A 15,765-nucleotide genomic window follows, 5' to 3' on the forward strand; every position below is an offset into this window, starting at 1 on the left:
TGTCGTCCTGTGTGTATGGTCAGTCATCCTAACCTACCGTACTGGGTGTAATTTAAAATTTTAGAATTACAAAAAATATAAATAATGGTTAATGTTGGAAAAATGAAAAAGTGGAAATGATAGTAAATTAATTAATTCAAATAATGTAACTTTTTCCAAATTGTAAATAACTAAATAAATTTTTTCTGTGTAATTATAATTAATAATTAAACGGAAAAAATGATATTTGTTGCATAAAATTAAAATATTTTTCACCCAAAGTATAAATTTCTACTACATACAAAGTATATATTTCTACTAATTAAGGCGTAACAACCTTAAATTGCCTGTTTTAGCACAATAAGTAATTATACTGTTTTACCAGGAAATCGAGAAAGTTTGTTTGATAATTAAAAAAGAACATGTTTTATTTTAAATAATTATCCATCCATATTTATTCAAATAAAATATTCATAATAGTACAAATCAATTTGTTTTTCTTTTTTTCTTCTTCAATTTTTCGTAGACGCTTAGTCACCAAATCAGCAATGGCATTATTTTCTTCATCCCTGTGATATATTTTTTTTGAATTGAATGTTTGTTTCATTTCATTATCGATGTTATTATTATTAAAAGAAACTGTCATATCAAGTAAAGGAGTGCGAGGTGTAGAGGTTGTACTTTTTGGACTGTTAGTGACCTGTAAAAGATATAATAAAATTGTAATAAAAATATATTATTACACAAAGAAATTATAATTATAAAACTAGTGAATAAACCTTGTCTTGTGACTGACTCTCATTTTCTCTAGAAATATTCTGACTTTGCATCGTATTTTCAGTTAGTGCTATTTCAGAGACAACATCCTCATTATTCGTATCTTCAATTGATTCTTTGTGCTAAAAAATATAGAGAAAAATATAATGCATTGATGTTATTTGTATAATTTAACATGATACATTGTATAATTTCACCCCTAGAAACAATGTAGAATTTTCATCGTTGAATAAGCTGGGTGATTCAATTTCAATATTTTCATATTGAACCTACAAAATATGAAATAAAACTAATTATTGTATTGTGGACTAGTTATGTATATATTTATGTTAATAAGAAAATAATATTTGTCATCCATACCTGTTGCAATTCCTCGTTGGTTGACTCATTCAAACGATCTGAAAGAACGTCCTCTGCAGTATCATCCTGTAATAACTCTGAAGGACTTTGTTGAGTTTTACTTTTGAAAGTTTGCTTTGTAGCATTATGTGTTTTCTTTTGGACATTTCTAAAATATAAGAGAACATATTTGTTTATTAGTTAGTTCCAATTATTGCATTTACAAAATAAGATGATAAGTAATATAATAAGTACCCTCTTCTTTACACTTTCAGTAGGTATGTTTAAACAACCTTCGTCTAAAGATTTACCAAATTCACTTCTTAAAAATATACCACCATCACTTTCACTACCATAAGCACCGACTTCAACTACAGTAAATTCATATCTGTGGTTGCACGCAGCAAGTAAAGCAATACTATGAAACTTTTTATAGTTGTAAAAAAGAGCTCCAGAATCTGGAGGAGATTGGATACAGATATGTTTCCCATCAACTGCGCCAATGCACCCAGGTAGTTGCCAATCCTGTTCGAAACCTTTGATAATATTTCTCCAAACTGGAGTGCATGGAGGTCTTACATAGATAGGAGATAATACTTGATGGATAACGCTGCATGTTCTTTTAATTATGCTATAGACGGTTGGCTTGCCTAGCCTGTATGAAATCGCTATTGATAGGATATCATCACCACTTGCAAGGTATCTAAATAAGCAACAAAATGATCAATAATGACTTTAAGCTTTTCAAATGATTAATAATATTTTTAGATAGTATAATCTATACCTTAGTGTTATAGTTAATCGCTGTTCAGCAGATATAGCATCTCGTTTCTTCTTACGATTCCTCAAATAAGGCTCCACCATTGACAACAAATAATTAAAAGTGTCAACATCCATTCGAACATATTGGAAAAAGATATCATTATCAAGCTTCATTTCTTGAAACTGACTTGTAAAAAATCCATGAGTTAAGCGTTTTTTATTGATAGGACGACGTAGCCATCGTCTATTTATCCATCGTTTGCTCTTTTCATATTGCCAGGCTTCAAGAAGTTCTCATGCCAAAGATAATAGTTGCAAACAACAATATAATACTGTTGCTGTAGATACATTCATACTTATTTACCTAAAATATCAATTCACTAATTTTTAAAATGTAAACAAATACTTATTTAGATATTTAATATCTCTGCTCCAATTGAAATAGGTATGTTTGTTTTCAATAGGTTAGGATGACTGACCATACACACAAGACGACAGAACGACACACAGCGCCGTTGTTCCTTATTGTTCCTTCTTGTTCCTTCATGTTCCTTGTGGCTGTGGTCTATGCCTTTTTAGCTGTTCTGGCCCTATAGCTGTGCCCCAAGGGTGCGTCCACAATTGAGCGTATACGTTAGGGTTTACAAGGGGTTTACGTAGAACATAACGTTTTGGGCAGTACTGCCAATCCACTGTAGCAGACTGCAGTTGAAACGAAGGAACACACCTGCTCAAAATTTAACCTATAAAAATGTTTAAATTTGAATTGTATGGTAATAAATTGTAAAATTCTTTTTTCAAATAAAATTATAAAATTTTGTAAGAGAATGTATTATATAATAAATTAGTGTCTGATTAAAAAAAAAGGTCTACCACTGTCTCAAAAGAGGAAAGGAGAATAAAAAATAACGCACATTTCCAAATGAAAATTTTATTATTATAATTAGTTAAATAGCATAGGAAATGATTGTATGATTATGTTCTTCATTGTATAAGTAAGCGATTAATAGCTTCAAACTGAAAGACGAATCATATGTATTTTATTTTAAAATATCTTGAAATTTTGCTCATGCTAAAATTTTGTTCAGCATATAGTTTATAATTAATTGAACATAGTTTTGAAATTAAATTTGGTTTACAATATATTGCTTCAATCTTCAGAAAAGCCATTTTGAATTGATGTCTTGCAAATAAGTATCGATGGGCAGTTTTGTTTAATTGTTCTCTATGACTCTTTACTATTCGATATATTCTTGATGATAAAAACTTTGAGCTAAGTTGTATAAAACATGCTCTAATCTAAAATAATAAACACAAATATTTTATTTACTGACTTAAAAAACTACTGCTGCTATAATAAAAATTATCTACCTAAATGTGTAGCCTAATAAATGATCTCCATAAGGTAAAAAATAAAGAGTTTTTGCTGGTAACTCGCATGCAGCACAAAGCTTAGAGCATGTTTTATACAACTTAGCCCAAAGTTTTAGCATGAGCAAAATTTCAAGATATTTTAAAATAAAATACATATGATTCGTCTTTCAGTTTGAAGCTATTAATCGCTTACTTATACAATGAAGAACATAATCATACAATCATTTCCTATGCTATTTAACTAATTATAATAATAAAATTTTCATTTGGAAATGTGCGTTATTTTTTATTCTCCTTTCCTTTTTCGAGACAGTGGTAGACCTTTTTTTTTAATCAGACACCAATTTATTATATAATACATTCTCTTACAAAATTTGATAATTTTATTTGAAAAAAGAATTTTACAATTTATTGCCATACAATTCAAATTTAAACATTTTTATAGGTTAAATTTTGACCAGGTGTGTTCCTTCGTTTTGTGGCCCCTCCGTCTTCGGTTCTCCCGGGACCCGACGAGCGGCGCCACAGTCCCCAAGACGACAGCGCTTCTCCCCACCAGCGACGACGAAAGCAGCGGCTTGTTCCGCGCCCCTTCTTCGAGTGAAGATTCAGATTCCTTCCGAACTTCGAGTCAGCCTCAGCTCTGGCGACTTCGCATCTTTTTATAATCATATTTTACTCAGTTGTCTTATTTTCAATAAAGCATTTCATTTAATCTTAGCCGCTTGTGTATAGACTTTATTGCTAGCGAGTACGAACCTAACCGCTACATTGGTGACCCTGCAAACCACAAGTGTGCTTCAAGATCTCGTGCCAACCATCTCACGAACCAAGACTCTAAAATAGTGAATACGCCTCCAAACAACAGTGCTACGCCTGGTGACAATACCCAACTCCTCCAACAGCATGAAGCACTACGAACGCAACTCGAAGAACTACAAAACCAAATGGCTCAGCTCCAGCCGAACGCAGGCATAGCTCCTAACGCAAACGACATCTTTGCCATCGAGAAAGTTAAGCTACCGCCATTTTGGAAGGACAATCCCAATCTCTGGTTTAATCAAGTCGAGGCAGCATTTGATCTTTCTCGGATCACAAGTGACGTAACAAAATATCGACACATAATCGTGAACCTAGACCGGCAAGTTATGCCCTACGTCTCCGACATCGTAGCTGCGCCACCCGCTACTGAGAAATACGAAACAATAAAAAACCGCATCATATCATCCTTTGCGGAAACGAACGAGTCAAAACTAAGAAGACTACTTCGCGGCATAGAATACTCGGACGAAAAGCCATCCGCGATTCTACAGAAAATCAGAAACCTTGCAGGAAGAGAGTGCAGTGAACCAGTGCTACGCACCCTATTCTTAGAACAGCTGCCAGATTAAGTACGCGGCATTTTATCGGTAAGCGAGCTAACAGACCTCGCGAAGCTTGCCCTTACAGGCCGATAAAATCATCGAGCTCTCCGGCCCAAACATGGCGGCCATCAGCGCAATGCCCGGCACCGCCAGAGCGCGCGCACAAACGACCGACGTGGCAGCCATTAGCCTCTCGAGCCTGAACGACAGCATAACCGCTCTCGCACGCGAAGTCGACAAAATTCGCAAAGACACGCAACGCTCGCGATCGCAGTCCCGCGGCAGATCTCCTACAAGAGATACATACAACGCCAATGCTACAGGCATGTGCTATTATCATACGAGGTTCGGCGATAATGCGCACAAATGCCGTAGCCCATGCTCAAAGTCATCGTCATGACTAGGAGAGGTAGCATCCACCGAGGCGACAGATGGCAGCACGAACACGACTAGAGCAGAATACCGCTTACACGTCACAGACAAAGCATCGGGAAACAGATTTTTGATTGACTCCGGCTCTGTAGTATCCGTCATACCCCGAAGTTTTTTCAAACAAAAACTCGCCCGTACTACAAACCAGCTGTACGCTGCCAACTCTACCTCGATAAATACGTACGGATAACGACTCTTAAAGATTGATCTCGGCTTACGTCGCGATTTCTCCTGGCCTTTCATAATCGCCGACGTCAAGTCAGCCATAATCGGAGCCGACTTCATCGCGAACTACGGTCTGCTAATTGATCTCCGACGTCAACGTTTAGTGAACTCGATCACATCACTGTCGTTAAAGGGGAAATTTATAAAAACAGCGCTTCACAGCATCTCAACAATCAACGATGCGCATGCACAACCACTGCCTTGCACTTCAGTGTACACCCAGCTACTTAGCACATTTAAAGACATCACCAAGCCACTAAACGCTTCAAGGTCAATAAAAAACACGACTTATCGACACCATATAGTAACCGAAGGCCCACCTGTCGCAAGTCGCCCTAGGAAGCTCAGCGGTGAAAAACTGATAGCAGCCAAATCCACGATAAACACGATGATCGATCAAGGAATTCTACGACGCTCCGATAGTAACTGGGCTAGTCCACTCCAGATGGAAAGAAAGAAAAACAACGACTGGCGCCCATGTGGCGATTATAGAGGCGTCAACAAACGAACCGTACCTGATTGATATCGTCCGCCTTCGATTGAAAGTTTATTCGAAAAATTACACGGAAACACTGTTTTTTCAACGCTGGATCTTGTCAAGGTCTACTATCAAATACCCATGGCTGAGGAAGATATTCCCAAGACTGCCATAACAACTCTGTTCGGGCTATTTGAATTTCTCATCATGCCCTTTGGCCTCCGAAACGCCACACAAACGTTTCAGAGATACATTGACTCCATATTTCGTGATCTAGATTTTATCTTCTGCTACGTTGATGACATCTTGATAATGTCACATTCGCACGAAGAGCATTTAGAGCACCTCCGAATCGTCTTCGACAGACTCTAAAAACACGGACTGCTCATCAACCCCAGCAAATGCGTGCTTGGTCAAGAAGTTCTCTTTCTGGGATACCTAATCAACGCAGAAGGTTACAAACCTCCCCAAGACCGCATTCAAGCGATTTTAAACTATCCAAAACCTGAGGACATCAATCAGCTAAGACGTTTTCTAGGCTTAATCAACTATTATCGCAGATGCATTCCCGATGCCTCTGAACTTCAAGCTCCACTCAACAGCTACCTAAAAGACTCCAGGAAAAACGACAAACGAAAAATTCAGTGGACAGAGAAAGCAGACGAAGCATTTGTGAAATGCAAAAATAGTCTGGCTTCCGTCACAATCACAGAACATCTCTCTCCAACCGCACCCTTGGCCCTAGTCTGCGACGCATCAGACAAATCAATAGATGCTTCACTCGAACAACTCGCCGACGACGCATGGAAACCTGTCGGATTTTTCTCACGCAAACTAAGCCCAGCAGAACAAAATTACAGTACGTATGACAGGGAACTCCTGGCTGTATTTGCTGCTGCAAAACAATTCGAACATCTACTGGAATGCAGAAACTTCGTCATCAAAACAGACCATAAGCCCTTGACGTACGCCTTCGCACAACGACCAGAAAAAGCCTCACCACGTCAGCGCAGGCAGCTCGACTACATTTCGCAATTCTGAACCGAGATACTCCATGTAAAAGGCGAAGAAAACGTAGTCGCAGACGCTCTTTCACGCATAAACGCAATAAATATGCCAACCGTACTCGACGCCGAGACCATTCAGGAAGAGCAGGAACGCGACGAAGAACTAAAGACCTTGGTTCAAAAAACTTCTCTCAAGCTCCAACGCCTATCCTTAGAGAAAGGAACATCCATCTACTGTGACATTTCTACAGGCCTTGTCAGACCATATATTCCTGAAAATCTACGCAGGGCAGCATTCGACTCCGTCCATGGACTTTCGCATCCGAGCGGCAGGAATACTTCACGACTACTGAAAGAAAAGTACATATGGCCTGGCATCAAACGAGACGCTTTCAAGTGGGCACGCGAATGCACTGCCTGTCAACGGTCAAAGGTACAGCGACATAACCGCCTACCACCCCAAAGAATCGACGTCCCGGGCAATCGATTTAACCACATCAACGTCGACATCGTACACATGCCTGAAAGCGATGGATTCAAGTATTGCCTCACGATCATTGATCGGTTCTCGAGATGGCCAGTAGCTGTTCCGCTCAAGGACATTACAGCATAAACAGTCGCTACTGCACTAATCACGGAATGGATAAGCCATTATGGCACGCCACTGACAATAACAACCAATCAGGGAGCCCAATTTGAATCTAATCTTTTCAAAGCTTTGTCCAGATTCATCGGCGCCGAGAAAATGAGGACTTCCGCATACCATCTCGCATCCAACGGTATCATTGAACGCTGGCATCGATCTTTCAAGGTCGCACTGATGTGCAAGACAACATTGCCGTGGACTAAATCACTACCAGCGGTCATGCTGGGACTCAGAACCTGCTATAAGGAGGACCTTGACGCATCACCTGCTGAAATGCTGTATGGGATCACACTACGAGTACCCGGAGAGTTCTTCGTTCACCAAGAACGACCAGCGAACCCTCAACCCTTCGTCGAAAAACACCGAGAAGTCATGAACAGCATACGACCAACGCAAACAGCACATCATATAAGACCACGGCTATTCAGACAAAAGGATATTGACACATGCAGCCACGTCTACCTACGCTCTGACCACGTCAAAGCACCTCTCGAACAACCATATACGGGACCACACAAGGTCGTAACTCGGATCACAGACAAGCTCTTTAAGATTAACGTCAATGGAGAGGAAAAAAACGTAGCTGTAGAGCGACTCAAAGCAGCCTACACAGCTGAAGAAACTCCAGTGCCGCAGCAGACACCCACGCATCAAGATCAACGACAAGCTTCCACAACAATCTCCAAGCAAGTTGGCCCCACCAGGAAAATCAAGAAGGTAACATTCTCGCACAACTCTGCTGAAGATTCTGGAGAGGGAGTGAATGTGGCCCCACCGTCTTCGGTTCTCCCGGGACCCGACGAGCGGCGCCACAGTCCCCAAGACGACAGCGCTTCTCCCCACCAGCGACGACGAAAGCAGCGGCTTGTTCCGCGCCCCTTCTTCGAGTGAAGATTCAGATTCCTTCCGAATTTCGAGTCAGCCACAGCTCTGGCGACTTCGCATCTTTTTATAATCATATTTTACTCAGTTGTCTTATTTTCAATAAAGCATTTCATTTAATCTTAGCCGCTTGTGTATAGACTTTATTGATAGCGAGTACGAACCTAACCGCTACAGTTTCAACTGCAGTCTGCTTCTGCTACAGTGGATTGGCAGTACTGCCCAAAACGTTATGTTCTACGTAAACCCTAACGTATACGCTCAATTGTGGACGCAGCCTAAAGCACTATACCTGTCCCCCAAGTTTTCGTCCCTTCAATTTAAATACCCGTGACCGTTCTCCTATACCAAGTCTATATTCGTTGATTATATGGTCAGAAAGTGTTGGCCTTCTTCAGGACACGGATGACGGAGTTAGGTTAGGTCTCTCTCTTGGTTATGGGCTCGTATCATTCGTCTGCTAAGATATTATTTTTTAAAAACAAATTTTATTTCATGGCCGCATAGGTATGTTGAATTTCTTAACTTGAATATTTTTGTCACTTTGTTTTCACATCTTTAATCTTCGAACTATTAAAATGTTAGTTTCTTTTTAAAAAATAAAACGTAAATATGTAATATATTTGTATAACCTCAATTTCAGATAAATAACCGGCCACAAGACATTTATATAGAGTAAGCAGGAAACTAGTACAAATGAATTCATCAAGAATGTTTAGGAACTTAAAATCAAGCGAAAAACTTTTGCTTTGTTTATGGAAAACACCAAAGCTTTGCAGAACTCTTTTGTCACAAGCTTATCAATGCCAAGAAGCATGGAACAAGCGGTTACAGTCTCCGTTGTTGCAAAAAATTAAGCCTGTTGATTTTTTCTTAGAATTAGATCACAAATTTCAAACTCAAAGTAGAGTGAGTGCTGTAGATATTGATATTTTTAGTAATAGTATCACCAATAATAGCCAAATACAAGAGCTTGAGGATTTATTATATAAATTAAGAATGTCAAGAGAAACAACATTCACTCTTGATTCTACACATCATGCAGTTGTGAGATTTTTCTTAGAGGTGAGAGTTAATAAAATTTTAATAATTTACAAAAACATATTGATTTTATTTATTTTACTCCTCATAATATTTTATTCTATTACATTCCCAAATAATAATTACAGACTGGACAAGCTGAACAACTTTTAGATGTTTTAAATGACAGATTGAATTACGGCATATTTTGTGATTACTTTTGCTACAACATACTAATGGATCATTTTATTGAAAAAGGAAAATTCGGATTAGCAGCTAAAACTGCAAGTTTGATGATGTTACAAGAAGAATATAAGCATCCTATTAGTAATGCCTTAGCAATTTATTCATGTCATAAGTATTTAGAAAATGCAGATAGTTGGCAAGAGGTAGATCCTGAAACATTGAAAGATCCTGAACCAAAGGAAGAAGTTAAAATACGTGTTCACTACCTCAGAAATCCTTATTTTGATGACCATTTTGATCTATGGAAACCATCAGATCTTACAGGAAAAACTTTGTATTTAATAGGGCAAACAATGTATGATCCACTTGGAAGAACTTGTCAGTTAAGAGGACTATTATTGTATAGAAAGTTGATAGATGCTATTGCACTACTTAAGAAATGGAAACAAGAAGGAGTTAAGGAAGTTGTTTACAGAGATGTACTTCCTTTAATTAAAAAAGATGTACCAGAAATATTTGGAGAAGAAGCTTCTGATGAAGCAAAAGAATTACAGCAGCTTCTACCTGACTCAGAAACTGCAAACTTGCATCAAGGCAATTTGGAAACAGACATTGAAAATTTAGCCAAAACAGCAATCGATACTTATTCTCAAGAAGATATTGACAAACAAATTAAGGTAAGCTCATATTAATGATGAGTTAACATTTAATATATATTATGTCTATCGGTTTTTTCAAAATTGATATTTATTATTACCAGATTAAATATAATGTTACAAAATGCTGGTTAAAAATATATAACTGTCTAATTTTTCAGATTTACAATGAATGGGAAGAAAAAAGAATGACTGTTCTTAAAGAAAATTTAGCTGAACTAGATCGTCAAGCAAGATTAGCTAAGATTGAACAAATAAAGCAAGAACTTGCGGAACAAGAACAAGTTCTTACCTTCTTTGAAAACGAAGATAAAATAGAGTTGACAATTGAACAAAAACTTGAAAAAGAAAAGAAAATATTTGGTGAAGAAAGTGAGGTTGTACAAAATCTGGATGAAAATTATGTGCCACCAGAAATCGTTAGAAAAAGAGAAAACCAATAGTTATAATTTAATTTTGGTGAAACATTTTTGCACATTTTTTTAAAAATCATTTATTCATGTAGATTGAAAATAATTTGTATATTATTATCTTAATAATAATGTAAAGCTATTGTATTTAAGTTGTTATAAAAATTTGATACTTTTAATTAGCGTATTTATTAATGTGGCAATGTAAAATATTCCATATTACGAATAAATTATAAGGATTGAACTTTTTTATACTATGAACCAAATTTCGAGAAGATTCATGCGATTTTTATCTATAAAACTAATAAGGGTATGATATATTACTTCAATTAATAAATTATTAAAATGCATGAAATATATAGTGAACAAGTTTTTTTTATATCTTTTAAATATAAAGTATGATTTTTCATATAATTCATTTTACTCAGCTGATTTGACGATATTTGTTAGATTTTAAATTAATGCAGCTTTCTTTATGTATTATTATATTTTAGCTTAAATTATTTACACATACATGCTTATAAGCATAGATGACTCCATTAAAGTTTTCAAAACTTTTGAGTAAAAAAAGTTACACTATCGAACCTGTTAAGTGTGCTAAGGCACAGAGTACGGAACAATGTTTACATTTGTCAATTCTTATAAGAAGAGACCATGCGCATAAAACAATACACGTTAAATACTGTAAAAGTGTTAGTATTATTTAACTAGCTGGCATCTTACATTATATAACATTCTTTAATATACACATACAGCTAAAAGCAGTACAATAGCTTTGATAATTCTGTCGTTGTTTTTGTTTAGTATTTAGCGTTCTTACATCATGATTTATCCAGTAATCATGAATTTTTGCTTTGTAATTGTGCAGTCAAAGATGCAGTCTCCTGTCTCATTTGCTTCAGATCGGCAGTTATCCTTTCTAAATTAGCTCCAATATTTTTTGTTGATTCAGAATCAATCTAAAAAAATATTTTACATTAAATAACATTTATAAAAAATAACAAATACATGTTTAATACAATTTACCTCTTCTTCTAAATCTCTGATTTCTCGAATAGTGGCACCAGTTTCTTCAACTAGATTAACAAGTTCACTACAATCAGAATGCAACATCGCAAGTAATTTATAAGCTTTTCTAGACACTTCTTTTGTTCGAGCATCACGGAATATTAATTCATCTACTACTGTAAAAGATCTTTCTAGTCTTCCAGTGAGTGTGTTGATTTCTTTTTGTATTTCGCGAGTATCCCCTAAAACTTTATCGATTTCATCCTTTTGCTTCCTTATATTGTTGATGATTTCTAGAATTCTTTGAGTGTATGCTGACCTATTCACTTCTCGAGGAAGTTTTTGAACATCTGCTACAAGTTGTGAGTACTGCTGATCTTTGCTACGACATTCTTCCAACAGTTCTCGTTCTTTATCTCTCAGTAGACGTAGCTCATCTAGTTTTTTCTGACTTGCACTCTATAATTTTTAAATTACATTAATTTATATTTGATGATTATTAAATAATCAAAAATTCATAAAAATATAAATAAATATGCATATCTGTTGAAAAAATACTTACAGCTTTAGAAGAATGTTTTTCCCTCTCATCGCGGTATTGTCCAATCAGAGGTGACCTGTGTTTTTCCCATTGATTTGCTAAATTGATTAATTTATTCACATATGCTTCTACAGCTTCTTTCAACTTTTGAGTATCATCTTCTCCATTTTCCAGTAATTCATAAGCTTTCATTTTAATTTTGCTTTCTTCTTCATAGGATGCAAGTGCTTTTATTTCACTTTGTTCTGCCACAGTTGCATGATTGATTTCAGAAACTAATTTTTTAATATCTGCTTGAATGTCCTCAATAGCAACTTTCAAACCCTCACAATCAGTTTTTATTCTATCGATCTCTTGCTCTTTGATGATACTTACATCTTCTTTCATCTCAACAAGTTCTTGTTTTTCAATATCTGGCTGTGTAGTTTTGTTACTATCACCAATTTGACTCTCTGTATCTTTGAGTTTCAAACCAGTTATTAATCTACCAAGAAGACCTGAACCATTTTCAGCTACTTCCAAAGTTCTATCGTATTCCTGAGAATTTAGCCAGTTTACTTTTTCTACCACTGTTAGCTGCGGTGAAGATTCAGTTCTACTATTCAAGACTATCACTGATGGCACAAGGTACTTGACATTGGGAACTTGTTCAAGTAAAGATGGTTTATAATGAAGATGATAATTTTGGTACTCTGAAAAATAACCATGCTTTAACTTATTAGTAGATCAAAAACTTGTTTTGTAAAAATTAAATGTTGCTTCTGTCTACAGCATATTGATAAAGTATCATGCTTTATTACCTTCATCATCTTCCTTTACAACAACATCAAGTGGTACTACTTGAAAGGGTATTTTGGTTCTGATATTAAACTTTGATCGTTTTTTATGGCAATAATAAGGTAACCAAGGCATAGCAATCTGTGACTGTAAGGCAGATGAGATTAGTTTTTCAAGTTGAGCACTTTTTGTGTCTGGTTCAGCTATGCTCTTGTCACTCTCTTTTGGCAACTTTTCAATCAAAAATATTAGAACTCTCCGCAGATCAGATTCTGCACTGTACAAAAATGTTTGATAACCAATGTCACCTCTGTATCCGAGTTCCTGTAAAAATAGAGTTAAGAGCATTGGATTGATTTTACAGATTATCACTTGATTCAATGTAAAGTAGTTACAGAAATTATTACCGAACAACATTGGGCCAGCGTTGCACCCATGCGAAATCTCGCAGCCATATTTACAGGTAAAACAGGATTCAATCCCAGACCAGGTCGAATAATTTCCAGGCATTTTACAGTTGCTCTAACAACAAGTTCTGTATCAAAACTAGCCAAGTTGGTAATATTTTCATCCACATCACTGCAACAGAAAACAAATTATTTGATAAGAAGAAAAGGGATGCTCGCACATGGAATTAAAAGAGAAATTTACCAGCCGATTTGACGTAAGGAATGTACAATAATATTGTCAACTTCTTCCATTATAAATAAGCTAGGTACCTCGAGAAAATTATGTGTATAAAACGATATATACAAAATATAACCTCAGCTGGATAATTGCAATTGCCCGAAAAACATTTTTTGCGCAAGAACCGGTTAGGGCTACGCTTTACTCCTCAATCTACAAGTCGCGTCAACATCAAACATTTTTGATAATACGAAGCCGGGTAAAAAAAGTAAAAATAATACGTATTGAGTTTTCGATGACAGCTGACTGCGCGTCTGCAGTCTGCACCCGGTTTAAGAGTGCTCCACACCTTGAGTGACCCGCCACCTAGCGAAGAAAACGTTTTTTGTTTATTATAATTAATTGACTAACTTTATCATCATAAATCGAGTTTCAGCACGTGCAATAAGTATTAAGGAATGTTTGAAAAAAAAATTAAGCAATTAAAATTAAATAATAACGGCTTATTTCGTCGGAAAAAGTCAAATTGTAGTTAGCAAAATGGCCACTGCTTCTTAAAATTTGTCCGACGGAATAAAATGTGAATTTAAACTTTTACCTAATAAACTTAATTTTGTAATATTCCTTGATACACACTACACTTGCTGAAACTCACTAATACCCACTTTTCAACCTTTAAGTTTGTTTCAATTATTAATGGTTATTCAGACGTAACGTGGGGGCGCTGCTAAAAATTCGAACTTCTAGCATAAGTGTGGAGCACTCTTAAAGTAAAGGGGCGTGAGAAAATACACTACAGGTTTCTGTCTTATCAACATGGCTAAAAACAGCGTTACAGCGAGATGTAAAACTTTTTTGTGAATATATATATATATATATATATATATATATATATGCAAATATATACATATATGCAAATATATACATATATAGTACATAATATATTTTTATAGCACAGTGTGGCTAAAATCCGCTGTTAAGTCACGCCTATCTGTGACTAAAGTAGTCCTTTTTTGCACCGTGTTTATCACACTCGCTACGCTCGTACGCTAACCTCACGGTGCACATAAGGACTACTTTATAGTAACGAATAGGCAAGACTTGCGGATTTTAGCAGTCTGTGCTATAAAATTTTATACGATACTCTTGTACGTATCGTAATGTACTATTTATCGTAGGCTCAATGTTGAAACTCAATCGTTTATTGCTATTATTAAGGCTTTCAACCCGAGTGACGTTCAAAGTAATTTTTCAACGACAATTGTCGAAAAAAATGACATAATACATATACAACAAAGCCAAGAATGATGGCACACTCGATTGTTCCTAAGAAAACTTGCGCCCTCCGACAGGTATTATACGCATCGTCCCATTCAAAGTTGCCGCCAGTCGACGTCGAGCGTATATAGTCGCGTATGCCGTCGACCCTGTCGAGCAGACAGTCTCCCTTCTCTGCTTTGAAATCTCGCCCTATGAGAGCGGAGCGTAAAAAAGAAGGACGGAGTCACGACGGAGAACCGCGCGACGCACGCGCGCAGCGGCGATCAATTAAACGCTCGCTGTCTCGCTCTGGCAGCAGAAGGAACGCACTGTATAGTTACTGATCGCGGCTGAGTGGCGCGGAGAGGAGAGAGAGGGAGCTAGCTGTAGTGACTGCCCGCTGCGCTCTCCCGCAAGTTGTAGACAGCAGTGCAAGCAGCGGATAGAGAGAGAGAGAGAGAGAGAGAGAGAGAGAGCGAAGTCGCTCGCGCGCGTTAAACGACGTTCCGCGAGCACACAACTCGCAGGCTGGTCCAGGTCAGGCCTCGACGTCGTTGTCAGCTGTGCAGTCGTCTGCTTACTCCGTGGACAAACAGCGCATCTCTGCCGTGCAGGAGCAGCTGCGAGTGGAGCGAAAGTGCGAGCGATGAGGCGCACGTGAGCAGTACGCACACGGCAGAGCCCGTGTCACAAGCCGCCGAGTGTGCCCCTTTGTTGTGTTTTTCCCGAGAGCGCGCGCGCGCGACTGCTTTCAATAAGTGTCAGATCTCGAGTCGTAGTCCACGAGGCATCCGACTGCAGAGTAGCGAGAGGGAAACGCTGGCCAGGCCAGTAATCGTCGAGGTGGATAGCGAGGATGAACGGGAGCGCGCCGATGCTGCGCGGTCCGGAACAGCATCCTGGCAGATTTGCCGACTACTTCGTCATCTGCGGCCTCGACAAGGACTCCGGACTCGAGCCCGACAAGTACTTCGGTGAGTTTTCCCTTCTTTTTCTTCTACTTCGGCCGTCTCTC

At 37.5% G+C, this 15,765-nt stretch overlaps 4 protein-coding genes across 9 annotated transcripts in view; 2 read left to right on the top strand and 2 right to left on the bottom strand.

Annotated features, from left to right (window-relative positions):
- Positions 1-404: 404 nt before the first annotated feature.
- Positions 405-2,598, bottom strand: LOC100679846 (protein ANTAGONIST OF LIKE HETEROCHROMATIN PROTEIN 1). Of its 2 annotated transcripts, XR_004227050.1 has the most exons (7): positions 2,337-2,598; positions 1,880-2,221; positions 1,351-1,798; positions 1,117-1,264; positions 954-1,025; positions 759-878; positions 405-679 (listed from the first exon to the last, which is right to left on the bottom strand). XR_004227050.1 is itself a non-coding variant. In XM_016986572.3 (6 exons), exons 1-3 carry the CDS (start codon positions 2,029-2,031, stop codon positions 1,241-1,243), a joined length of 624 nt encoding a protein of 207 aa, XP_016842061.1. In that variant the 5' UTR covers positions 2,032-2,360; the 3' UTR covers positions 494-679; positions 759-878; positions 954-1,025; positions 1,117-1,240. The 2 variants fall into 2 exon arrangements, 1 of the variants encoding a protein (XP_016842061.1); XM_016986572.3 differs by having other exon boundaries at positions 494-679; positions 1,880-2,360.
- Positions 2,599-8,453: 5,855 nt separating this feature from the next.
- Positions 8,454-10,803, top strand: LOC100117334. The gene is made up of 4 exons (XM_001601555.6): positions 8,454-8,772; positions 8,909-9,330; positions 9,435-10,148; positions 10,289-10,803. Exons 2-4 carry the CDS (start codon positions 8,962-8,964, stop codon positions 10,568-10,570), a joined length of 1,365 nt encoding a protein of 454 aa, XP_001601605.2. The 5' UTR covers positions 8,454-8,772; positions 8,909-8,961; the 3' UTR covers positions 10,571-10,803.
- An 89-nt stretch (positions 10,804-10,892) lies between these two features.
- LOC100117366 (coiled-coil domain-containing protein 22 homolog) lies at positions 10,893-14,264 on the bottom strand. Its single transcript, XM_001601576.5, has 6 exons — positions 13,515-14,264; positions 13,271-13,442; positions 12,887-13,187; positions 12,108-12,778; positions 11,564-12,004; positions 10,893-11,496 (listed from the first exon to the last, which is right to left on the bottom strand). Exons 1-6 carry the CDS (start codon positions 13,562-13,564, stop codon positions 11,377-11,379), a joined length of 1,755 nt encoding a protein of 584 aa, XP_001601626.1. The 5' UTR covers positions 13,565-14,264; the 3' UTR covers positions 10,893-11,376.
- Positions 14,265-15,118: 854 nt separating this feature from the next.
- The window catches only part of LOC100117396 (DENN domain-containing protein 5B), a 32,477-nt gene continuing 31,830 nt past the window's right edge, over positions 15,119-15,765 (top strand). For 2 of the 5 annotated variants that reach the window (XM_031925935.2, XM_031925936.2), the window contains exon 1: positions 15,119-15,724. In XM_031925935.2, the coding sequence (XP_031781795.1) occupies positions 15,607-15,724 (118 nt within the window). In that variant the 5' untranslated portion in view covers positions 15,119-15,606. The remainder of the gene's footprint in view (positions 15,725-15,765) is intronic. The other 3 variants (XM_031925937.2, XM_031925938.2, XM_031925939.2) reach the window with 2 other exon arrangements.

Source organism: Nasonia vitripennis (assembly GCF_009193385.2).
Source record: "Nasonia vitripennis strain AsymCx chromosome 3 unlocalized genomic scaffold, Nvit_psr_1.1 chr3_random0005, whole genome shotgun sequence".
In the NCBI taxonomy this organism is placed as follows: Eukaryota; Metazoa; Arthropoda; class Insecta; order Hymenoptera; family Pteromalidae; genus Nasonia; species Nasonia vitripennis.